This window comes from Marmota monax, unplaced genomic scaffold (genome assembly GCF_021218885.2).
Source record: "Marmota monax isolate L192 unplaced genomic scaffold, Marmota_monax_Labrador192_F-V1.1 WCK01_AAM20220418_F8-fsc00005, whole genome shotgun sequence".
In the NCBI taxonomy this organism is placed as follows: domain Eukaryota; kingdom Metazoa; phylum Chordata; class Mammalia; order Rodentia; family Sciuridae; genus Marmota; species Marmota monax.
The window spans coordinates 24,626,862-24,653,596 of NW_026692254.1; the positions used below are offsets into that span (position 1 = coordinate 24,626,862).

Here is a 26,735-nt window from a genome sequence, read left to right on the forward strand (position 1 = left end):
AGGATCACCAAGGTGTGGACCAAAAGGCATTTTTGCTCCCATTTGTCTCTTTTTTTTTTTAATTTTTTATTGTTGGTTGTTCAAAACATTACAAATTTCTTGACATATCATATTCCACACTTTGATTCAAGTGGGTTATGAACTCCCACCTTCACCCCATACACCATTTGTCTCTTTTCACTACAAAGACTGTGAAATTCCTCCATGGAAGGAAGCAATGCATTTGGAAGAAAATCTCCCATAATAACCATTTTTCATCGTAAGGAAACAGCCTCTCCTTCCAATGTGTAGATGTTTTCTAGTGTGTCCCTAGGGACATGAGCGTTTTGAGAAGTGTGCACTGCACTGCTGCATTCGCTAAGCCTCCTAGCCTTCCCTCTCCCAGAGTCCCCACATGTTTCCAGGTACAAATCAGGAAACTTACAGGAACTCTGGCTGGTATGAGCATCAAAAACAACCCCCCACACCCCAAAAAAGAAAGGCATGCTGTGCAGGGAAGTTAGAGGAAGGTGGCAGACAAGGGGGGAAGAGGAAGAGATTTTTAGAAGAGGAAGGGACCTCTGAGACCCATTTGCAAGATGGACACTTCACTCCGTGCAATTTCTGCATTTATGCCTCTTTAATGGTCAATGGTGTGATGAATAGAACACCTGCTCCCTGGTTAATAATGGGCCTGTTAGGTGGCAGCAATGAACACGGTGGCTATGGGATCCATGGGCTGACAGAAAAAGACCACTGAGCATTGACTTTTCACTTTTCTTTTTCTTTTTTTTTTCCCCCAGGGCAGCCACTGAAGTTTTGGCAGTACTGCTGAAATCCAGTAAGCATCTTTTTTGAAGAGTGGTTATTTCTCTCCCTTCTGATGTTAGTGAAAGAACTCTTTTGTCCCGATGGCTCCTTTCTGACCTGTAAAGGAATAGAGCCATGTCTTTGGCATGAGATAGGCTATTCCAGGTTCATGACTTCAGAGAAAGCAAATACCTCTCCATGTGGACATGTCCACCCATAATGTACCAAGACAATTGACCCTAAAGCAGGTAGGTTGTCTTTTGTGGCCCTGGGAACTCCCCAGATCCTCCTAGAGGGTTTGCAACCCTTAAAGATTGTTGGAATAGTTTCCAGCTTTCTGTGGGATTGTTCAATGGAAGAAGAGGTAAGGGCTAGGTGTGTAGCAGATTCTTTTGTTTGGTTCTCAACTCAGCTTGTGACTCTGTTTTGGGGCAGGTAGGATGGTGGGAATTGCTTGGACAGTGTCGAAGTTGATAACAGATTTATATTAAGAAGTTGGCTCTTTTCTCAATTACTTGAATGATTGCAAAAGAAGAGCTCTGGGGGTCTGAATAATTGTGAGGATTTTTTTTATGCCTAGGTCCCTGGGATAATTACACTGGGAATCAATTTCATGTGTGAAGTGTAATAGAAGGCATGAAGCACTTGGGAGTGCAGAAGTCTTACTTAGCTCAGTGTTTTGATTTTCCCCCACCTCATTTCTTCATATGTTTTAATTTGGCATCTTGGAAACCAGCTGCATCAATTGTGATTTTTTTTTCCTGTAGGGAGCCTGAGGCCTGTGGGTAAAAGGTGAACTTTAATAAAACTTATCAATAAATAAATAGAAATGAAAACACCCTCTCTCTCTCAACCATATAGCTCTATCAACTCTAAACACCAGAGAAGGAACCAAATCACATGATGCTTCCTATGTTAGTCTGGTTTGCGTCACTGTGACTAAAATGCCTGACAGAACAACTTAGAGAAGGAAAAGTTTATTTGGGGTTCACAATTTCAGAGGTTCAGTCCAGGGTTGGCTAACTCCGTTGCTCTGGGCTTAAGATGAGGAACATCATGGTGGAAGTGCCTCCCAGAGAAAAACTGCTAAGCTCAGGGCAGCTAGGAGGGAGACAGGGGCAGGTAAGGGGAAACAGGGACAGGATATAATCCTCAAGGGCACAGCCCCAGAGACCCACTGCCTTCAGTCACAGCCACCAGCCTACAGGTGGTTACCTGTAGTGGTTACCAGTAGTCCATTGAAATTGTTAACCCATCAAATGGATGATGAGGTTATTATAGCTCTCATAATTCAATCTTTTCACCTCTGAACATCGCTACATTGCTTAACACATGAGCTCTTTGGGGGACACTTTCGGATCCAAACCATAATACTTCCATTTACAGACTGAAGAAAAAAAAATTGAAGCTTGAATTGATTTAGTTTATTGGAACTTGATATGATCCTTGAGTATATCCACAACTTTATGACCTTCAGGAAGAGTGGAGGTAGGCAGAATAGGTGGAGTTGTGCAGAGTGGGAGGTCATGATGCTTTTGAGATAGGAGGGGATGGAAAAGTGGTACCTGTGAGATCTGAGGAGGAGACTGTTCATCTTTGGGAGAATCATATTTCAAGTTTGATTTTTTTTATTGGTTCTCTTTGGGAGGAACATATTTCAGGTTTGACTTTTTTAATTGGTTCTTTTTAGTTATACATGACAGAATCCGTTCTGATATAATTATGCAAGCATGGACTATTTCTTATTTTAGATAGGATCCCATTCTTATGGATATACTTGATTCACATTGTGTACCTGTTTGCTGTCACTCTCAATATTAATGCCTGGTATTTGATGCAGAAAAGTGAGGGAGAGTTTAACAGCAGGACAGAAAGAAAATGAGTATGGCTAGGTTGGTCAGCCTGGGAGTACCACACCTGAGAAAGCATCTTTCTGTTGAGCCCTCCCCACACAGCCTTGGCAGTGGAAGACTTGATGTCTCACGAGAAGGGAGGAGTGAGAGATGAATGAAGCCAGTTTACCTTTTACAGACACCTTCCTCACCTCTTAAGTTTAGAGTTGGATGTCCTGAAATAAAATGTGCCTACAGTATGTAAAAATATGAAAATAGTACATGCCACTTGATATATTGATATGAAACATGATGTGTTGGCTCAGGAGAAAACAATAGCCAATGCAAATATGGATTGACTCAGACTGAGATGATTTAGCCAGTTTTCCAACATGCGGGTCATGCTTAGCGAGCCTTTAAAGCCTCCAACTTCTCTTTCTCCAGAGCAAGACCCAGATATCACTTCCTTTGAAAAAGCCTTCCCTGATTACCAGGACTGGGCTTGATTCCTCTCCCTTGCACTCACACAGTTGCTCCCATCTCAGCATTGATTATGCGGTACTGAAGTTGCCTGTTTCTCCAGCAGATAAAAACTTCTGAGAGAAAGAGTCATCTCTATTGATCACTGTATTATTTGTACCAGCACAATAAAGAGCTCAAAGCCAATATTCACTGATTACGATTTTAAATGAATAGACAATTCATGATATTTACACACATAAACATGGCAATATTGCCCCGTTCTACCTGAACCCAACCATGTACGCCTACAACCAATGTTCCTAACATTTGTAGTTTTGATTTAGCTACACTAATGGATGGTTCAGGAACTGATAGCCTGCTTTCCTTCACATACAAAACAAGTTTTAGTGTCAAATTACAATGATGCATAGAGTCGTTTGCTAATTCTGCTGAGCTGTTCATACAGACCCTGGTCTGGGTCTTAGGTTATTTATAACATGAGAGAGTTGGATCAGAGTCTGGCTAACATTTGTTCTCCCACTAAATAACCAGCCTAAATTCATATCAGAGTTTCTCAGTTTGGCACCATTGGCGTTTTGGGCTGGATAATTCTTTGCTATTAGGTCTGATCTGTGCATTGTAGGATATTTAGCCACATCCCTGACCTTTGCCTACCAGGAGCCAGTATCACTTCCAGATGTAACAAATAAAATTGTCTTTAGACACTACCAACCATCTCCTAACCCTGCTGGGGGTCAGAATTGCTTCCTTTTGAGAAGTATATTTGGGCATACACATGTACATTTGAGCTGAAGTCTAGTCAAATTGTCAAAGGACCCCTCCTCAGATATTTTCTTGATATTTCACGAAATATCCTTCTTGCCTAATTGGTCTTAAGTTCCTCAGCATTGGAATAATTCATATAGATTCACAAGAGATAAGAGCACAAAAAGCAGAAAATCATTACAAATCTTCACAAATTACTTGGGAGCAGAACAGGCTATTGAGGATCTCGAGGGTCTTAGGACAAGGAGGGCAGATAGGTTCTATTCCAAGTGGCAACTCCAGTGTATGGGGAGAAGGATTCTGAGATTATATTTGAGCTCAGCAGGAAAGAAGGCTGCATTTGGATTGCTTTCTGTCATGGATTTCCAGAGGAGCAATAACAGCATATTGGGGAGTTACCCTCTTGGTTCTGTTGGCCTATCCAAAACAGTGGGTGGCATGGAGGATCTGGGCATACATAGTACCACTCCAGTAGACCGGGTTTGCTGCAGGGCACAAGTCTCGTGGATTTTCCAGTTGGATTTTCCTGTCTACATGTCATGTATAGTTAAGACCTGACATGGAATGTCTTTCCATTTGGATCCCAGAGTGAGTTCATGTCAGTTGAACTTAAATGCAGGAAGTCAGCTTCTGTCTAAAATTCCAAACCTTGCCATCTGGCACTGATATCTGGGAATGTTTAAGTGAACCTTTAGTTCCTAAAGGGACACTTCTTTTAACTGATGATTATTTTGACCTTGATATTTCCTTGTCAGTTAGTATAAAAGTCAGCTATTGTAGTAGATCTCTGTAACTGACTCACAAAAATAGAACATTCGCCAGTCTAAATAAAGCTAGCACAAAGTATTTACTACCTGGGAGCAGTCAGCATTGTAAACACTAAGATAGGATTGGGAATCTGAGGTCACCAAGATCCTATCAAGTCATGTCTGGCTAGGGTCAATTTCCTACCCCTAATAGAAAAAGCAGAACTGGGAAATATGGGAGACTTGGAGTCTTATGTCTACAGAAAAACAAAAAGAAAGCTTTTTGTTTTTTAAAGGTCATAAAAAAATAAAAAGAAAAAACCCTCTGGTTACATTAGGAAGATCTTACTATTTTGCTTTGGCTCTCTTTCCTATCAAGTAATGAAAAAAAACCAGTGTAGGATATGTGGATGGTAAGAAGAGAGAAATGAACCCAAAGATGTCTCTCATCTCTTTTCTTTTTCTGGGCATTAGTAGGCAAAAATAGCTTGGATGTCCTAAGCCCCTTTTCCAATTGTCTTGGAAATTCTGGGCTCTACAAATTAAAAAGTTATTGCTCATCCAAGAGTCCATTTTGTTATCTGTGTTTTGGATTAGAATGGTCTAATCCAAATCCCGTGCCTTTCCTCAGATCAGTTCCTCTTCACTCTCACATGCACAAATTTTACATTAAATTTTCCTGTATTGAGAGCTTTGCCCTTTTGTGCTCTATTCTGCCCAAAACCACTTAGTACTTTATTTAAAAAAAATTTAACAAAGCCTTGATTAAGAAATAGTGCTACTTCTATGGTGGGGATTTCTTTAGTAAACTAAAGCAACATGTTAATTTTGTTTCTGTCTCTCTTGCTATCTTCATTCTTTCTACCTTTTTCTTACCTGTCTCTCTGCTGTGATCTCTTTCCCTCTAATCCTCTTTTCCTTTTCCTATGGCCCCCGCCACCTCTCCCTCTTTCTTTTTGTTTCCTAACTTCCCTTCCACAAGCATTAATCATAAATGCATTTTTTGAAAAATTACAGCCCTGGAAGTGGCACTTGAATGAGATGTGCCAATGGAATCATGCCTGATTTATACAGAGTCCAGGGATGAATCTTCAAATAATGTCTTGGCTTTGACCTTGCTGTTACATTATCTTGTAACAAGAAAACACTTTCTGGTTCAGAGCTTAAATCTTAATAAGGAAATGATGAGTCTACTTCAGACCCCTCTCCAACTAAAGAATTAGCATTTAGAGGAATCTGGAAGTTTGCAGAAGTTAGAGCATGGGGAGGGGTTTGGAAAAAGGAAGTCTAGTTAGCAAAGCAAGGGAGGTGGAGACGAGAGGAAGGAGGGAAGGATGCAAGACAGCTAATGGGAAGTTTGGCAGGAAGATGAGACTTCTCACAGATCTTCTTCGTTAATGCTGCTCCTGGCTGGTTCTCAGGAACAGTGGGCAGTGATGCTGCTGTGGAGTATAGGGAACAAGGGCCCTCTGAGCATGGAGAGCTCTGATCACAAGCACACAGACTCATTTTCTTCATGGTCATCCGCTGTGTTCTGGCAGTCATCAGTGTAGAGACTAGAGGACGTGATGGTCAGATGGTTGCTGTACTTCAAAATGTCAAAGAAAGGTCCAGTTTTGAAATTCATCAAAGTCAGGTCTTTATAGGCATTTTGGATGCTTCTGAGTCCTTAGAATGGCCATATGTTTAAAAATGGCTGGCACTATGACTCTTTTGCCCTTGTGATCACATACAAGCACCAATGGATGAATGCCACCTTCTTTGCACCTGCGTGTATATTCTGCATTTCCATATAGCCTCAGACCTGCCCACCCACTTTCAGAGGCTTTGACCTGTTTTGGTAAGCATGGTGCCCCCAAGATTCTGCCCACTTGGTACATTTCCTTCTTTAGTTTCTGGATGAGGGACAGGAGCCAGTCCATCAAAGCTGCAAAATATTTTGAGGTTTCCTACTGTAGTGGTATTCAAACATGTTTTGTTGTTTTATTTATATATTGTTTAACTGGTAAATAAAAATGAACACATCTTTGGCATACAACATGATATTTTGAAATATGTCCACATTATGGAATTAACTAGTGCATTTTCTGGGTAGAGAGCTTGGAGCCATGTACGTCTAGTTTCCATCAGTTCCTCTCAGTGGCCTTTGAGACACATTCACAGAAACATAGGGTTCCTGAGAACCCTGGAAGCTATTGACCTTTTCTGCCCATCCTCATTTTCATACCAGGAAACTGAGAAGCATAGAGAGGAAGTGACCCACTCAGAGTTCTGAGACTTTGACAACACAGGCTCTTAGGTCTTACCACAAATACCTCTGGTAGGAGATTTCTCTGAGTACCACCTAAGCCCAGCTCTGCCCAGTGCTGGTTTCCTGTTAAATCTTTCCACAGAACCTGACATTTGTATTTCAAAGAAGTAATCATATTATAATCAATGATCATGTTTTTGCATAAATGTATGTATGCATAGTTTTCTTACTGGCTATAGTTCCATAGAGGCTGAGATACCTACTGTATCCCAAGCCCTTACATTGGGCGGTGCCCAGAGGAGCGACTAATACATTCATGTTAACTAAGGAAGGATTTCAGTTTCCTGACTTAAACCTCCTACATTTACTTTCACTGAGCCTTAGTGAAGAGGCCATCCCCATTGCCATCCCCAGAAAGATCAAACTGTGGTGTGATTATAGACCTTATGTCTCTTCTTCCCACTGTAACTTCTGGAGAAGCATGCAATAAATTTCAGTGATGAGCCAAAAATTTGTATCAAATAATATTGATAGATTTTTGCATTTGTCATACTGGGGTGGACTGCTGTGATCGACTTTGTATGAATGCAGCATAGCAAGCTACATTCATCACGCTGTTGGTTTGAAATGACAACACAAATATCTGCCATTTATCGAGTTCTTAGTATGTCAGGCACTGTATATACATTTAGCCCATCAAGGAGGCATTTTAATCCCCATTTTGCAGGTGGAGGAGACTGAAGTTTGGAAAGCTTAAGTAATTCACACCGCCAGAAGGCTGCAGAGCTTACCTGCCTGTCTCCAGATCCTCGGGAGCTGAGCCCTGTGCTGTACGAAGAAGAGATAAATGTGGCTAGGTTTATTTAGCCCAAAGAAGATATGACCAAACTTTGAAAGAAAGCTAAATAAATATTTTCTAAGCATTAGCAGGATTATTTTGGGAGGGATCATCTGTCTTTTAGGATAGAAAAGAGCATTATACCGACATCTCCATATAGCATTTGAATGGAACCCAGAGATAGATGCCCAAACACCAGCATGGCTGTCTGAAGGGCCAGTGTCTGCTGTGAGGTTGAGCATGAGACAAGGCTGATGAATGATGGGGTGAGAGAGAGGAGGGAGCAGGAACGGGAAGGATTACAGACTCCTATTATGTCATGCCACATTCAACTTGGAACATTCCTTTTTTCTTTTTTTTCCCTTGGCCCAAAGTTCAGTTCTTTCTGCCAAATATTTATGTATTTTGCATAAGTGTATGAGAGATTTTTTTAAAAGTTTAAACTAGAAAGATGCAGCCTATCCTGGATTGCCCACTTCCCTTCCCACTTCTGACCCATTAGGTGGGGTGGGCTAATCCAGGCTCAGCTGTGGACAGCAATACATGTAGTTCCTATTCCTGCCATGTGGTGGTGCTGTTCTTTTAGTTATCTTGGTCAGGCTAGTCCAATATTTATTTTCGGTGAGTAATTTGTTTATCAGGAGGTTATTTTAATCTAATTTTGGCCATATTTGCTATTCCATACTATCTGTGCTTCCCAGAGCTAGCAGCTTGCATGTCTTGAAGGAAATTAGCTGAAGATGGTCTCAGAGGCATTTGCTCAGCCATCATTTAAGGGAGTTGGGAGGAGGCAGGGTGAGTTGGAGCCCAGGGTTAGAACAGCCGATAGAATTTGCTGCATTCCCAGTGATATTAGCATGATTAAGCAGGATTCACCGGAGGGTTGGGACCATTCACAGCAGCTTTGTGAGAGCCACCTCTGGTTAACAGCAGCAAATCTTGTAGTTAAGTTTCTCCGTCTTCTTCTCGCCCTGTGACAGCCTGTTTCCTTCCTTGCTTGGTCTTCTTACTTAAGGACAATGCCCTTCTGCCTATCCACCCTCTGGGTATCCCTCATCCCATTCGATGGTATTTTTGTGAACTGTTACTGCTTGCCTCCAGTGAGATGGGAAGGAGGGTGGGGAGTGGGAAGAGAATTACTGTTTACTAGGGTACCTGCAATGGATAATGATCATAACTATTAATTATGAAGCATCAGCACTTGCCAGGCACTTTTCACACAATATTTCATCGAATTTTCATTATCCCCATTTATGTGATAATTGTGTTATTCTCCCAGGAAGATGTCGTTAGGGGAGGCTAATGACTTGCTGAGATCCCACCAATAGTAAGCAGAGGCTGAAGTTTGAATTCATTTGTGATCATCTCTAAAGCAGGAAATCTTCCTGATTCACTGATTATTCCCACCCTCCACATGGAATTAGTAAACCTGGGCTCTGGGTTCAGCAAGTGGTTCACTGTATGACTTTAGAACTTTGCCATTGCACTTATATCAGTTTGGCTTGCCATAAATTGTGAGGATCACATTAGGTGAGGAACTTGAGAATTCTGTAATGGCAGAACTTTCTTTTTTTCCAAAGATGGAATCCTGTGTGGAAATGACACACATAGGTAGTAAATACAGTAGGAACAGAGCAGAAGACCCCAATTAATGACAGCTTTGCCTTTCCCCAGCCTCCTTCCCCTTTCTCTAGCTCTGGATAGACACTGAGAAACTTCCAGGGAAGTTCCTAAGGGACTGGAGGAAATCAAGTTTGAAAATTTCTGAAATGAATACTCTCAAGGGATCCTTTAGAACTTGGTCTGTTGTTTGGGATTACAATTTAAAAATAGGTTGACACTTTCTTTGGGGAGTTTGAAAAGTATGCTGTGTTTTACTATAAAGTGCTGCTAAGAAAGAGCAAGTGAAGTTTGTCCCAGAGAAATATCCAGAATATTGTGTTCATGCTTAAGCACTAGTTGAGCAATTTGGGGGTCCCTTGGGACTAGTGGACCCAATTAAATAGTTGAACTTGTAACAGTGGTCCCTTCACCTTCTGAATGTATTCCTCATTGCTCCAAGTTTTATTTAAAAAAAAAATTCTCTCTCTCCTCCCCTCTCCCCCTCCCTAACAAGATTAGGGAGAAAGTGTTATTGTTTCTTTCCCCAAGTTAATTGCCCTTGAACACACCCACTACAGGAAGGAGATGCCTGTTGAGGATCTGGGAAGCAATCGAATATCTCCCAAATTAACAAGTGAATCCTAACATGCCATCAGGGTGCTCAGGGGCCTCTTACCAAAGCACACCTGCAATGTAACCCTTGAAGTTCCTTTAAAAGCCCCATCCCTCCTGATCTGGAGAGTCACAGCCTTTGGGACAGGAGTAACCTGTGTTTCTCCTTTGCTAGCAAAGCAATAAAACTTCTTTTACCTTTTTCTCAAAACCGTGTCCTCATTATTAAATTGGCATTGATTGGCATCGGGGACAGGGACCGAGAGCTTTGGATTACAAACTGAACTTAATCAAACAAGGAGGGTCAGATTCCAGTTGGGAACACACAGGCTGTTCAATGGCAAGAGCAGGATGGTGAACGCCTTCAGAAAAGTGGTCAAGGTGTCCAGAGGTACCCACACTGGGACTAATAGAGCTGTGGGTGGTGGTGTTGAGACTTTCTTGCTTGACACAAAGCATATCGTTGTCATGCAGTTATAATTAGTGCTGGTTCTTATACCCATGCGGGACGCTTTCTTTCAAGCAAGTGATCCTGTTAGGATTTATCTGTGTCTCCCTCAAAGGCTTTTGCTCTGGCCTGGTTGTGTGCCGATAGGTTTTCTGTTCCTTTTAGAACAAGTCAAAATTGTCTAAGGAGGTTCAGGGTCATGTATGAAGGTTTGCTGTCAGTTTAAACCCCTTATAGTCCACAGGGCAACACGTGGTAGAGAACATTAACAGCACATCAGTCACCTTGCAGCCCCTCATGAGACTATATGGGATCAAGTTGTGGTCACAGGACAAAGCAGTCCCCTCCAGAGATAATCAGTAGCATCTCAACTAGCTGAAGTGGGCAGAGTGGGAGTGCTGTTGACCTTCATAGATCAACACTTGCTTGATCATTGCCACCCCTCAGAGAATCCTGGAAAATTTAGGAGCTGATGATATAAGGGCGTAAAGCCTGCTGAAGTTTAAATTAGTCTTTCAGAGCCTCCCCTGTGTGGTGAATGACATCTGGCTATTCTCAGTATCTGTCTTCCCTCTCAGAGTGTTTTCTGTGGAAAGGCCAAAACGCTTGAGGGTTTGTGGGCCATACAATTTCTGTTACTGTTCCACTCTGCCCTCAGAGGGAAGAAGCACCAAGGACCATGCATAAAGGGGTGGCTGTGGCCATGTTTCCATAAAACTTCATAAACACAGGCTGTGGGCAGTTTGGTGACCCTATTTTAGACTGTGTGAGCCTCAGCCCCCGGTATTCTGTCCCATTAATCCTTATTTCTTAAGCCATTAACTCTAATGTGTTTTATATAGTGGGCACTCAGAGCAAGTTATCGGAACGAACAAAGGAATAAATAAATAAGTGAATGCATACAGATGCGGTCCTGTTTAGTTGATCCACGTGTTCTCATTTTGTTTTCATTCTAGGAAACAAAGGGTTAACATCCAGTCTGCTGAGTTGTAAATGTTTGCATTTTAGAACTTGTATCAACCTGGCATAATTGATGACTGACTATGGATTGACAGAGATAAAGTATCACAAAGATTTAAAGAGATAGACACAAAGATAAACATCTCAGGGCCCTGAAGGTACACAGTGGCTTCCTATTACATTCGGGATTGACTGGCCAATTATTTATTTATGTCAAGATGTACATCAGGTGCTTCCTTCGGATTTCTAAAAATAGCAGGTTATGAAGCACCTTTTCGTGTATTATCTTATTTAATCCCCATCATAATCTTGTAAGACAGGTAAATATTTAACTGTTCTATAATAATGGTTCTCAACATGAGTGATTTTACCCCCAAGGGAATACTTAGCAAGATCTGGGGATATTTTTGGCTATCACACATACGGTAGGGTTACTCTGTGCATCTACTGAGTAAAGTCCAGTTTGCTGCCAAATATCCTACAAGGCTCAGGACAGCCCACCACCACAAACAGCATCCAGCCCCAAAGCCAATGGAGGGAGGTTGAGAAAACTGTTTTGTAGAGGGGACATTGAGTCTCAGAGGTTGGCTGCTTGGCTCAGGACCACGGGATATGTGCTTGGTATACAGGTACAAAAATCCACCCCTTCATTTCACCCCAGAGGGTTTCAAGCTTCTTCTTTTTAAATAAATAAAACTGTTGATTTTTTATTTAGAATGAAATCCTTTGCAGAACAACTGCATATAGATAATGGCAAAGCTACTCTGGTGGCAGTAGTGGGGACCAAAGGACCCACTCAGCCTCTTCCTTAGTCCCTCCCGCTAACCAAGGGACACACAGTATAGCAAACCCTTTCCATATATGATGAGACAGAGAACATCAGACCCCTCTTGGCACCCCAACCGATTTCCCTGGGGCCATTATGTTATTTTCAGCCTGGTCAGAGGTTTCTGGGTTGTGCTTTGGTGAGATGCACTGTGCAGGGGAGGAGAGGATGGAAATGGGCCCAGGAGGCGGCCATTGCTGGTGCAGCCTAGGTGATGGGGAGGAGGGGAACACCAAAGTGTCCAGCTGGGTGCTGTGCTACCCTCTGTAATCCCAGCTACATGGGATGCTGAAGCAGATGGATCACAAGTTCAAGGCCGGCCTGAGCAACTTAGCAAGACCCTGTATCAAATAAAAAAAAAAATAAAATAAAAAGGGATGGGGATATAGCTCAGTGGTAGAGCACCCCTGGGTTCAATGTCCAGTCCTGCAAAAACAAAAAACAGAATGCAAAATAATGATAGGAGTCAAGTTAAAAGGAGCTGGGGTGAGGCTCAAAGTTCTGGGATTTCACTGTGACATGCTCTCAGATGACATAAGGCCAAGGGCATCGAGTTTGAGTTCAGAGGCTTTTGCTCTTTGCCTCCTCCTCACACCCTGAGAACCTGGAGAGAGAGTTAGTTAATGAGCTAACTCAGATGCGCTGTTTGCAACCATGCAGATTTGTTTTCCTGTTGTCCCTACTGCTTGTCTGCGTTCTGGCCCAAGCAGGCAGCGCCATGGCCGACATAGCAATTGGTAGAGAAAGGCAGGTGGGAAAGGTTATTTTTCTCCTTCCTGGTATAAATCCTGGCTTTCTTATTTGTGGATCATCCTCTGATGAGTTGTTGCTGGAAGCAACAGAGTGAAACCAGGCCGATCTTTTACAGGAACCCAGAAAGAATAGTGGCTTTTTTTGGGGGGGGGGCAGTGAGTGCATTTGAGAGTCTACCCTCAAAATAAAACTCTGGATGGATAGAAAAACTCTTATACAAATTTCCATGCAAAAATCGATCATTCCTAAGGTCTTTCTTGCAGAGAAAATCTGACCTGATGTATTTTCCATATTGGCACAAACCCCTGTGGTGGATCTCAGTATGGTGCAGGCACATGTTGTGACTTCGCCCACCTTTCCAGTAATCTTCTGCTGCTTTCCCCTTACTTTCATCACCTGGCTTTAGCTAACCAACATTTTTTGTTGTTGTTGTTGTTATTTGCACTGGCCAAATTCTGGCATTTCCACTTGCTGTGCCCTGGAGATGGTAAGAAAGTCCTTTCTCCAGATCTCTGCATTCTGAATCCTTCCTATCATTCAGACCTCAGTTCAAATGCTGTACCCTTGAAGGGCCTCTCCTGACCACCCAGTCTAGAGTAGCTGTCTCCCTTAGTCACTCAAACGTCACTTTTATTCTCACTTGTCACTATCTGAAATTACCTTATTTATTTTTCTTTGCTTGTGTGTCTATTTGGTATCTGCACCGCCTGCCCCTCACCCCAACAGCTCTACAGGCATGTGAGCCCCATAAGAGCTGAGACTTTGTCTCTTTTGTTCCACTGCCTACAGCAGAGCCTGTCACAAAATGGCATAACATAGATGCTAAATAAATTTGTGTTGAATGGATTCATGGTGGCACCTTGGGTTTGATTGTGTGAGCACAGTTTTAGTTTGTAACTCACTGTCTGCTAGCAGCAGCAGGATCTGGTTCTCAGAACAAAGCCCTATCTGTTCATTTGCATATGCAGAGCAACCCTTCCAATTGACACCTGTTGCCTGGAATCAACTCATTTTAGAGAATTTTCAATGTAGCAATGCAGTATTGTAAAAATCAATCATATCTTCTTGAACCTTGACCAATCATATTTCCTTGACTGTAAGGTACACCAATTATTTTATGCCACTAAGAGTGGTGATTAGTAATCATCTTAAATTTTGAAGAAAATGTGGAAAGAGGCGCCTTAGAATTGATAAAGCATGATATGAGATTGACTCAGTATACAAGCTGTGGAATGTGAATTGGAGGAGGTTTGAGTCTTGTGGTTTTCCTCTTCATAAGTGGAACACTCCTTTACTAGACAGTATGCTCACACAGAAGAGCAGAGGTATATGGAAGAAAAGGAAGATGTGGATTTCGACACTTTCCTGAGCACGGAGAAATTTCTCTGGTTGAGGAATATATCTGTGGGGAGTTATTAGATGGAGCTGGTTTTCTTTATTAGAAGTAGATGAGTCTAGGTTTCAAATCATGCTATATTGTTTAGTTTCTTATCCATCTGAGCCACTATTTCTGCAGCTTAGGAAAACCATCTTTAATCTTATAAAGGCAGTCAGTGGGAAAACAAGATTTGCTTGAAACCAACATTTGCTTTATAACCAAGTTTACTGAAATGCATCTACTTTAGAAAGGGCAAGGGATACCTGTAAAGTAATTCAATATTATCATTCTTATTTGAGCTAATGATAATCGAGTGTAATTTCCATTACTGAAGGCATTAGGATGAGTTATGTTTTAGCACATCTCTTGCTGCTCTTCGTTTGTGTGCAGCACTCCACCTGCTTTTGCAACTGGGGAGGCAGTGGGTGAGGGTTGATTTCATCTCTCCTTCTCAGGTATTGCATTCATATTCTGGGCTGTCCTCACAGAGTCACTAGCTGGATGTTAGGAGTTAAATTGTGTCTGCATCTGGATACCAAAAATTGTGAGCTCTGTTAACCTGAATCAAGGGCTTTGGGGAAAAGTTAGGGTGTCAGTTTTAGAGTCAGGTGGGGGATTCTATTTGGATCCTAGAGATGCCATGTATAAGCTCTGTGGACTTAAGCTATTTACCTTCTCTTGCATCTTCATTTGTAAAAGGAAAAAAATTAATGCTTATCTCAAAGCCCTTCTACGAGACAAATGAGATGATCCATGTAAAACGACATAGCCTCGTGCTGAGCTCATAGGAGACATTCACTCAATAAACACTCGTGCTTGTAATTGGAGTTGCAATGGCAAAGTCATCAGCGGCTTGTTCTAGTAATATGATTTCAAAGCCTTGGTAAAAGGCTACTTTGTACAGAAAGAGCTTCTAAACTGGCTCCTTGAGACGATCACCAGAATCATCTATTGCAAAGTTGAGTGATTGACCCTTGTCTTGAGTCTTAAAAACAGGGAGTTCTAGGGTGCTAGTCACAGGGTTTGGGTGCTGTGGTTCGAAGTGACTCCATCAATGTGAAATCCTGATTGAGATCAGGCATATTTTTGTGATAGAACTGCTCAGGTTGTTGAACACAGTGAGCAGAGGGATTGGAAGCAAACCTTGGAGAGTAAACAGGAGTTTGGTGAGCCTGGCTCAGTGGTCTTCTGTTCTGAGAAGGGAGCTTCTATTCCAAAAGAGACAAACCGAATTGTCAGTTGTTCAGACAAATGGATTTTTAGGGAGTTCATGAACGAATGATAAAGCTGTTTAATTTCCTTTGGTGAAAATTTCCTAGGATAGTATATGTCACAGTACGCTATGTAATTGAAGATGATTTCTGTCCTCAGGAATGACAGAGGACTTCAAATCCTCAAATTTATTCTTAAGCAAATATGTCTTATTCCAAAGCAAGCGTGGTTAAGTTTAAACAACTGTTATCAATCAACTGTATCCTAGAGGATTAACCAGGTTATTAAGAAGGCTTCAGGGTAATCAGACCCAAATGCATGCAAATTTTGCCAAGAGGGAAAATACAGAGATCCACAATGTGAGCATGGCCTGTGAGGGCGCCTTGGATGAAGTGGTGCCATCCTCAATGCATGTGCATGGGGGCATCTCAGGACAGCTAGGCAGCAGTGGGTGACATGGGGTTATTTGGGGGTGAGAAGTCAACTATTTCAATGGAAATTCAAACACACCATGATTATAAAGTTCGCTTACTTTAAAACTTCTCCTTGGGTTATTCCCACTGGTGAAAAGTCTGTGGGGTTTGGACATCATCCTTGCAGGAAAGGGAATTATCATTTATTGAGCACATAGCTTATGCCAGGTGCTGTGCTATGTAATGGATCCTTATAATGGACTCATAAGGCAAATGCTTTCGTTATCTTTATTTTTTTTACATTGCTGTAATATTTATAGATGATGGAAATACAGTTAAGAATGGTTAAGCCATTTAGTCCATTCTGTGATATAACAGAATACCTGAGACCAGGTAATTTATATAGAACAAAATTTTATTTTCTCACAGCTCTGGAGGCTTGGAAGTCTAAGATCAAGGTGTCTGGTGAGGTCTTCTCACTGTGTCCTCACGGGGCAAAAGGCAAAAGGGCAAGTGAGCAGAATGCTGTGGGCAGTCTCTTTTATAAACACCTTGATCCCATTCACCAGGAGGAGCTTTTCTGGCCTTACCTCTTGGAGGCTGCACCTGTTAATACTGTCACATTGGCAGCACCTGAGCTTTGGAGGGCATCTATTCAAACTATAGCACTAAGTCATTTAATCGAGTCACACAACTAGTAAGTGTTAGACCCCAAGTTCAAATCAATAGCTATAGGACCCCAAAGGTCCCATTATTGCATGTGGCTGTCAAAGGAACATGTCCATATCTGGAGCAGTTGGCACTTTGGTGGAGGGGAGGTTGGAATCATAAATAGATGGTGCTGATCATGAGGATGGTAAGTGCAACAGGCAACAGTATGGAGGGTGCTTATTGTGTGTTAAGCATTGGGCTAATTTATATATATCAACACATATTTTTTCATTTAATTCTCTCAACAACCCCATTAGAAGGGAGTATAATTAGTTCTGTTTTCAAATGAAGACAGTGATAGAGTGTGAAGCAACATGTTCAAGGGTGATGAGATATCATGGAACCCCTGGCCACATAGGAGGATTTAAGAAAGACAGCTTGCTGGAGGCTGAGGGGTCGCCCATGGATCAGGACGAGTGAGGCAGGGAAGATGGGATTAGAGGTCTACACTAATTTATGTGTCTCAATCCTGGAGTGTGGCTCTTGGTCTCCAGTCCATTCCTCTGCTGCAGGGGCCCATGTGTCCTCCACTGAAGGTTGTCACTTCAGATGCAATTCCTAGATGGGGGTCAGGGGAAGATCACAGCAATGACAACTTCCTTTACTTTTGCCAAATAAGAGGGGCAGAGTAGTGGGCTTCTTGCAGGTGTAGTAATCTGGGACACCAAGCCAAGTATTTCTCCCCACCAGTTGATCGCGCCCCAAATTTCCCAGGAGAAATTTAATCCTTTGAGTCTGGAAGGTTTTTAGGCTTTCCTGTTTAGAAGACAAATATCTTCATAAAGATGGTTTTGCTTTCCAGTGCCTTTAGGGGCTCTAGGCAGGTAATTCACTTTTGAAGGAGATGGGGTAAGACTGAAAGGTGAGTTGGTTGCTATGGCAACCCAGAAGCCTGTTCACCGTGCATAAGCATGGACAGCATGGCCTGGCCAAAAGACTACAGGCCACTAATTTGTAACTACAGTCAAAGGGTTATGCATTTTGCTTCTGGCTATCAAAGTGTATTATAGAATATGTGGGGAATAAAAACTATGAAAAAACTCGAAATTAGTCACTAAAATCATAATACCCACCTCTTTTTCATGAAATGGCATTGATATCTTGGCATATGCCCTTCTATGTTTTGTTTGGTTTTGTTTGATTTTTCTTTTGGTCTGAGTGTAAAAATCTCTATCCGTCGGGTGTGCATGAAAGAACGACATCTGAATTTCAGTTAAGAAATACTTGGGTTAAAAATTACTAGACCATATTTCAGACTGAGAATTGGCTCTAAAGAGGCTCTGGGAGGACCTAACCTGGAGGGATAAGTTGAATATAAAGGGTGAACTGGAAGGAAGGAGAAAGATAATTTATTTATTATTCATGGATTAGCAAAATAAAAATTGGCCAAAGAAGATCCCTGGCAGGAGGCTGACAAAGAGTGACCAATGGAACAACAGGGCGCCCAGGAAGCAGGGAGAGTACATTTGAGGTGGGGTAGGTGTTAAAATCAAAGGCTCTCAGAACTTCTTTCGGTCCATCCATCATGTTCCAACTAGATTAAGAAATAACAGTTTACTTAAGAAATTAAAAATATGTCTACATACCTAAGCTACAGAAGTTAATTTTTTCCAATTAAAAAAAAATCTTAGGAGGAAGCCATTTATGCACCTGGGCTTCAGTGTCTGAAGAAGGTTGGGGACCTGGAGTCCCCCTCTCCTCCTAAACTCTGAGCTTCCCCAGAACAGTATTTGAAAACGCACCATTTCTCCTCGATATTTCCCCTTGTTTTGAGAAGCAGTGTTTTCCTCTCAGATCTTCGAGAACTCCTCAAGTTGCTGATCCCGGTGACCCTCATTTCATTCTTTGGCTCTTCTCCACATTTGCTCTTCTTCAATTTGATGAATCTCCTCTGGTCGGGTTTTAGATACATATTGACTTTTGCAAAACTTCCCAAGCCATTCTCAGACAAAGATTGACTGATGTAGGGTCAGGTAGGAAGGGGGTTTAGCTAGTTCAGACGTTAGTAAACATGACAGCTTGTTGGGGATTAACAGGAAAATCGTGAATAAAATCATTGGGATTTGTTAGAGGAGTTTTCTCTCAGACAATTAAAGATTTTTTAAAAAAATTTTTCATTACCCCCTTCCCCTGGCCACAAAATGAGAGTAATGGATGAAGTTCATTAGGATAATGCATTATCATTCTCATACCCTTAAAAATAGATAAAAGACAAAAGTCCTTAACCTTGAACTGCCCACAGGGCCCCTGTGTGCTGTGTTTGCCGTTTTGGCATCTTTTCAAGCAGATGATACTTTCCTTTAATACCTCCTACTTAATCCTCAATTTTCTTTTAAACATCAGATATTGGAGAGGCTGGAAACTCATTTAGGCAGTAGAGAACTGTAGTGCTTTGTGGCCAGGACCAGCCAAGGAGAGAAATAGTTTTGATACTAAAGAGTAATTCATTCAAGAAGGTAATGAAGGTGATTTAAACCTTCCACAAACACATCTCTGGGTGTATAAAGCTCATCACTCTCAGTTCAAGGTCATGGCTGAATGGGATGTAAAAAGAAGAAAATAGTAATAAAATTAACTACAAAAATGTGTCAAAAATCTCAGTGGGGCTCCGTGAAAACTGACAATATAGAATTTGATAAACAAGCAAAAAAAAAAAAAAAGAAATTCCATTAATAGTATGAGAAAATCCCTTTGGAATAAAGCATTGAATTACCATGTTATTTTTCATACTCATTGCTCACTTCCAAGGTCTTAGAGAAATATCTGACTTTGAGGTAAATTTTGCTTATCTGGTTACAGTTCATGGGTTCTGCCACATACACACTTTGGCCAGATAACATGTTGTCTCATGAACAAATGTGAGTGGTTTGGATGATTGAGAGATGTGCAGTGAGAGAGCAGAGCTACAAGACTGGGGTATTTGTGGCTGAGATTCGGTCTCTTTGAGGGCTGTAGTGCACTTTGTTTTGGGGAGCTCAGGTGCCCAGGCATCTTCCGATAGGTCTGCCATGGTACACACTCATCTACCAACCCTGAGGCCCACAGATGCTACTCTGAAAAGTAGCATAGGTTGACTGTAGAGAGAAGAATCTTGGACTGTTTTTGTGCCTCTGTTTCTTCAAAGAGAATTTCAACCATATTTTAAAAAATTACACCCATAAGACAGAGTCTCATGGAGGTCTCAGCCAGGCATATTGAGCTGACAGAGAAATCCCCGTGTTGGAGAGGTGAAGGAAACCCTAAAAGCTCTGCTACAGCTCCCCATCAGATGTAAGACAGCCCATAGGACAGCCCTGCTGGGTGGATTGACATCCTGTGCCTGGACTTGAATTCTCTGTCTGAACATTTTCTGTGCCAGGTCTCTCACTGCTACACAGGGTCCTTCCTCTTGTTGGATAGCCTATGAGCAATTCCTTTCCCAGTCAAGCCAAATTCTACTGTTCCTATGTCTTTCTTTCTTTTTAATTTTGCTAGAGAATTATATTTATACATAATATCTGGGTTCCTTTTGACATAATTATACATACAAGAAATTTGATTTCTAATTTGTTTTTGAAGTCTCTCTGTTGAGAGCAGCCATAAACCAACCCAGCCCCTCTGTAGGACAGCCCTGACACAGGACAGGTGAGATTCAGTGTGCAGATCAGGTGAGACGTGTAGGAGGCTGAAATAATGAAGGATTTTTATTGATTAAAGACCCCAGAGAGTGTGTGTGTGTGGGGTGTCCACAAGAGCTGGTGAGAAGTCTGTAGGCAGCAGGAAATTCTACCAGCACTGTGTCAGAGGAGCTAGGACTGGGAACCAGGTCTCTGTTAGGTCCTTGGTGTTATCCCTCAGGCATTTCTGCAGGCAGTGTCTTGGCTACTTTAAAGGAAACAAGCATGGGCCTGGCACAGTGGCACATACCTGTAATCCCAGCAGCTTAGGAGGCTGAGGCAGGAGGATTGCCAGTTCAAAGCCAATCTCGGTAATTTAGTGAGTCCCTGAACAGCTTAGCAAGACCCTGTCTCAAAATAAAAAATAAAAACAGGCTGCGGATATAATTCTATGGTTAAGCACCTCTAGATTCAATACCTAGTACAAAATTAAAAAAAAAAAAGAAGCATGCATGGAGGGGAGACTTATGTACAGGACTCTGATGTTGGCCATCAGATTCCATCCTGGCTGGCAGCTGTGAGAGAGGTTGGGTTAGGGTTCAATGGTTAAGGATCAAGTAGATCTCAACCATACCTGAGGAAGGGATTTTTCCCTGGGGAGGGGGGCGCAGTTCTGTAAGCCACAGGTGATGAGGTACAGGTGATGGAGTTTCTGCCAGCTTAATTCAGGCCTAAAATCAGATGCAGAGGCAGCAAATATACCAAATTTATGACCCCGTGGTTATCCATCAGCTGGCTTCCATTCTCTAGAACAACACTTTGACACATCTCCTATGCCGACAGCCTTTCAGATATCTCACTTGGTCTTTTTCTTCCCCATCTAACCTTGTAGTTTGCTTAACCTAAAGAACAATATCCTAGGTCCACAAAGATTCAGTGGAGACCTGGAATCTGGGAATGCAGTGGAAAGTGCTCTCCTTCTTTCTTTCCTTCCTCTCCCCTCCCCCAGCACCATTTTATTTTCCTGAGAATGATTTACATTCACATATACCAATTGTGAATTTCCTAAAGACAAAAATATTCTCTTTCATAACCACAGCTCATCAATATCTGAAAAGTAACCCTGATATAACACTAGCATCTAATCTATAGATCTTAGTCAAATTTTGCCTATTGCTCCACTAATGCCTTTTATAGTGAAAAGAAAAATTGTTTCACGGTCCAGAATCTAAGTGCTCTATTATACTTGGATGTCATGTCTTTTTAGCCTACTTTAGCCCCAATTCCTCAATCTTTTTTCCCCCTTTTATGATCTTGACATTTGTAATGAATATAGGTCCGATATTTTATAGCACATCACTTACTCAGAGTTTGCTGATTTTTCTCATGACTTTGCTCAGGTCATGCGTTTGGGGCAGGAATACCATGGAAATGATTTTGTGTCTTTCTCAGTGCATCATTATATCAGGAGACACATCACAACTCTGTTCCATTACTGGTGTGTTGATTTGATCAGTCAAGTAAGAGGACATCTGCCGATTTTATGTGCAGTGGTAAGGGCAGAAGCTGGGATCTGAACCCAGGTATTTTAACTCTAGAGTCTACATGACACCTTTATGTATCTCTGGAAGTGTGAACTTGATAGATATATATATGGAATTAATGAAGGATCTTGGGAGGACTCACTGGGCTATTCTCAGGCAGGTGTGGCCCTGGAGAGCCTGTGATTGACATTGCCTTTTCCCTGTGTTGTCAGAATCTAACAGCCGCAGGGCGGTGAACAGAGGCTATGTCACCAGCTTGCTCAGACTGCATCAGGACTGGCACAATCATGACACCGTCAACACCTTCGTGATGATCCGTCGGGGGCTTCTACTCTGCCTCCAGCACATCGCCACCTTCCGGTCGGGCAGGGAGGCCTTCCTGGCGGCCCAGGGCATGGAGACCCTGTTCAGCATTACACAGGTAATGCTGTGTTGGGATTCACTCTACAGTCAGATGATATCTGAATGATTCCTAAGGGCTGAAACACAACTAAACAGAACAGGGAACACTTGATAATGTTCTTGGTGCTCACTGTGACAGGTGTTCTGGATTCAAATCCTCAGTCATTGATTCATTCATTTATTCCATATATCATCTATTGAGTTCACACTACTAGAGGCCCAGAATGGTGTCGTGTGAACTCTAGAGTCAGGGTACCTGACTCTAGAAGTTGAAGTCTCTCTGTTGAGAGCAGCCATAAACCAACCCAGTCCCTCTGTAGGACAGCCCTGACATTTTTTTTTTCCTGGATGAAGCAAAGCTTTGAATTTTTCCAAGTTTCCACATGCTTTTTGGAAGCTTGTAGTCACCCAAATCTCTAATCTCTCTCAGTTTTTGTGAAATGTCCCTTTGTATTGCTGATGCTAAAAACCTCCATTCTGTCTTGTCCTGTACCCTCTACAGTATTTACTGTTTCTCTGTTCTGTGCTACAAAAACAATTAAAAGAGCAGTAAAAGAACATGGCCACCCCAGATATACACATCTATGATAGGACTACAGTGGAGAATACACCAAGTGAAGCCCAGGAATTGAGGGGTTGCAAGTGTGTTTGCAGGGTTTTAGTAGCAATTCCTCAGTAGGTTAGTGAAGACCTCAACTGTTCAATTAACCACATTTATAACAAGCTCCCAACCTCCAATTACTGCTGCGAATGGAAGCTGGATGTGAATAGAGGTAGAATCTTATAGCAAGGTTTCTCCATCCCATGTATTATATGAAAAACCTGTTCAGGAGGGGTCTGTGGAAAAATGCTGCATAAATTGGCTGTGATACATTAAGGCCAGCACATGGAGGAGTGTGAGAAATGTATGGGTGACAATTTCAAGGGGTTGAATTCTCCCCTTCATCCTTTCCCTGTTTTGCTTTTAGTGTTTTAAGTAATATGTTCTTCTAGAGGAGATGTTCTCAAGTTCATGTGCAAAGTCTGACATTTGACATTCTACTGTTTTGGGGAAATGATCCTTTCAGGTGCAAGATATATTTTCTTGGCTTAGAAACCAAATGGCCCATTACTCCCCTGGCAGAATCATAGCAAGTGTTGAGTAGCCTCCCAGTTCTGGGCCGAATGCTCTGAGCACAGATGCCCTTTGCAGCTGTGCTGAGTTTGAGCTGCCCATCACCCCTGCTGCCTCTTCTGCTGGAGAAAGCTGGCCGGATGGCCGACTCAGGGACCTTGGATCTGGTGATGGTTGTTTCAATCTCTATTTAAAAATTAGAATGATCGTGGTGGTAATGCTGCTGCTGCTGCTGCTGCTGCTACAGCTGCTAATGATGATGACAGTGATAGTGGTGAAATAATAATGAAGCAGCAACAGTGGAAGAGGAAGAAGAGGAGGAGGAAGACAAGGAGAAGGGAGGGACAGTTTCTTTGTATGGAGCTCCTACTACGGCCCATGTCTAACTTAGTGATTTATACGAACCTTCCAATTTTGACATTTTTAAAAAGTTTTTGAGGTAGACTGTATTATCATCCTCATTGTACAGATGAAGAATCTGAGAAAAAAACATTAGGTAATTTGTCCAAGTTCAGGAAGGTAGTTACTGTTGGAGCTTGGCTTTGAATCTGCTGGCTTCACCTGAGAGCTTGTGCTTTTCCTCCGTGTACTAGCATTGCCCCAAGTTGAGTATGCACTGGGGTGGGCTGGAGGGCTCCTTACCACAGGGCTCTCTGGGCTTCATCCTCGAAATTCCTGACCTAGAAGGTCTGAGGAGGGGCCTGATAATTTTCACATTAGGCAGTTTCTAAGTGATATGGATGCTGCTGGTCCGGGGATCACAGTTTGAAAAGCACAGTCCTGTACTATTTCTGTTGATGTTTATGATATAATTACAAGCCTACCGGGCATGAAATTGACTGAGAAAAAGCTATTTTTTGAGTCTTTCCCATAGCTTTTGCCCAACGTATTGTCCTTTGCCTTTCTGTTGAAGCCACTGCTTGTCATGTCTCTCTCTTCATGAGCCCACCTCTTTGTTTCCTGGGTCATCATTCCTGTGCATACCTCTAAGCATCCCCTCAACATTCAAAGGCTGAGGTTATCTATAGTGCGGGGAAGGAGCTGTATACTGCAAGGCAGTCTTGTTGGAGATTTGTATGAAGAAGGTAGAAGGATAACTTAATGTAAGATTAAAAGAAAAGAAAACCATAGAGGGATGCTCTGAAACTGTATGAGATAGTTATCCATTTGGACAAATAGGTAATCACAGAAGGAATAAACCTGTGTGAAATAATCAGATGAAGGGACCATTTGCTTTAGAGCTATAACAACTTAAGAGGGTTAAAAAGCTGCAAAAATTTGGTGGTTCTCAAAGTTGACATGCATTAGAATCACCCAGAGATTTATACAGACTGCTAGACCCCATCCCCAGAGTTTCTAATTTGGTTGGTCTGAGGTCTGCACAAGCTTGTGCATTCTCACAAGTACTCAGGTGAGGCTGATGAAACTTGTATTGGTATCGCACTTTGAGAACATCACTGGGAAAAGGAATGCTATTGCCTCACAAAAGACACAGCAGCTGCTATTTTCCCAGAAAGAATGGAAGGCCAAACCTTGATTCATTAGGATCCTCATTGCTAAACAGGCCCAGCTACTACTATCATGGATCTCTGAAAGGAAGGACTGAATCCTAATGAGAATGTTACCAACTTGGCATCAGGAGCTAGATACCCTGGAGGTCAGATTGGCCCAAGAACATTTAATTTTTACTCAGTTTCCTGAGTCCTAATTTATGAAGGGTGTTGGGGCTGATTAATCCTTCTCAGGGAACTTACATTCTACAGTGAGGACAGACTAGGATGATGGCTGTACAGGAAGTGAATGGACCCAAAACCATGCAGAAGAAGGAAAGCCCCATTTATCTTGGCTGAACAGAGGGGGCTTCAGAAGGAATCCTATTTGAGTCAGGCTAGAACAGCTATTGATTTAGGCACTGTTTAGAAGAACAGAGGAGATAGTCTTTGGGCACAGACACGGAGAGGAACTAGTATAGAACTAGTGGGAAAACAGGACATTTTGGGGAGTCAGGCAGAAGGAAAGACCTAGATGAGAGCAAACAGGGGGGTCCCAGACCAAGAGTATTTCCATGGAAGACATTCCTAACTCAGAGCTACAGTACGTCTGCTCTGAGTCTTAGAGTTTACCCTCCTATGTTCAAAAAGACTAGAAAGAAAGAGGGAGAGGGGCTATACCAGGCTGGGGTCAGAGCATAACTCTTGGGCTCTGAGACCTGAATGACAAGAAAGAACCAGGGCCTCGATGGTCTGAGGAGCTGAGGGTTTCAAGGAAGGAAGAAATAAGCAAATGCAAAGGCCCACATTCAGGTAGGGTGATGATTTGGGTGTAGAGTGAGCTCAAGATACAGAGAAGTTGGCAGAAGCCTGGTGAGTGAGGGGTAAGGATTGAGGTGAAGTTGGAGACACAGGCAGGGGCAGCATTCAGTGCTTCCTGAACCATGGGAACGAATTTGGCTTTTTATTTCCATCACACAGAAATAAGAAGGCATAAGGTGGAAAGAAAGGGCAGATCAGACTACATAGTTCTCTACCTCATGAGCAGGAATTTGGATTTTATTTTATCAGGTTTAAACATGGAGAAACATGGTTTTAAATTTAAAAAATAAAAATTTTAGGGACAACAGATGTAACTCAGGGGTAGAGCTTTTGCCCAGCATGAGGCCCTAGCTTCAATTCCCAGAACTGCCTGAAAGTGTTTTTCAGTTGTAGCAGGATACATAGAATATGAAATTCACCCTGTTACCTCTTTTTAAGTATACAGTTTTGTAGTGTTAAGTATACTGCTGTACAGCTGCACTCATGCTTCTCCACAACACTTTTCATCTTGAAAACTGAAACTCTATTCCCATTAAACTGATTTATGCTTTTAAAGGAACGTTTTCAGAGAGGAGATTATCAGAGGGCATGAGGGGAAAGAGGGAGAGTTAAGAAGGTGAGGGGGAACGTTGCTCTGCCTGCAGGAGCTTAGTGGGAGGTGCTAATGGCATTGGCTCCTGTAGAAGCAGAACTGGGACATGACTTCTCTCTCTTAACCAGAATCCTTTTCCACTGAAATGTCTCACTTTGTTATTATGAGGATTATTACTAGGACTCTTCCCTGAGTACTGTGACCTTCTAGGATCTACTTTTTTTAAGTGATTTTCTGAAACTAATGATGCCTTCTGACATCCTAGGCCTGCTGAGCACCTATCTGTTTGCTCTAGACAAGTGGACCTAGGAATTTCTATTACCTTGGAACCAAGGATCACCTGTGAATTTCTAAGTATTTCCTCTACAGTGTAGTAGACATCAAATATAATATTATTCCTAATGCCTTGGTTTCTGAAGATTTTAATACCATCTCCACCTTCCCCAATTCAGCTCACACTGTGGACTGAACTTTCAGAACACTGTTTGTGTTTGCTTCCATTCTTCCACTGACTTTTCACCATTTCACATAAGGTCAAAAGCCTGATCATATCTAT

General features: G+C 42.1%; 1 protein-coding gene across 2 annotated transcripts in view; it reads left to right on the plus strand.

Annotated features, from left to right (window-relative positions):
* Nucleotides 1-26,735, plus strand: part of Agbl1 (AGBL carboxypeptidase 1) — a 719,307-nt gene that overhangs the window by 72,018 nt on the left and 620,554 nt on the right. For both annotated transcript variants that reach the window (XM_046439390.2, XM_058577088.1), the window contains exons 4-5: nt 783-820; nt 21,972-22,180. In XM_046439390.2, coding sequence (XP_046295346.1) covers nt 783-820; nt 21,972-22,180 — 247 coding nt within the window. The remainder of the gene's footprint in view (nt 1-782; nt 821-21,971; nt 22,181-26,735) is intronic.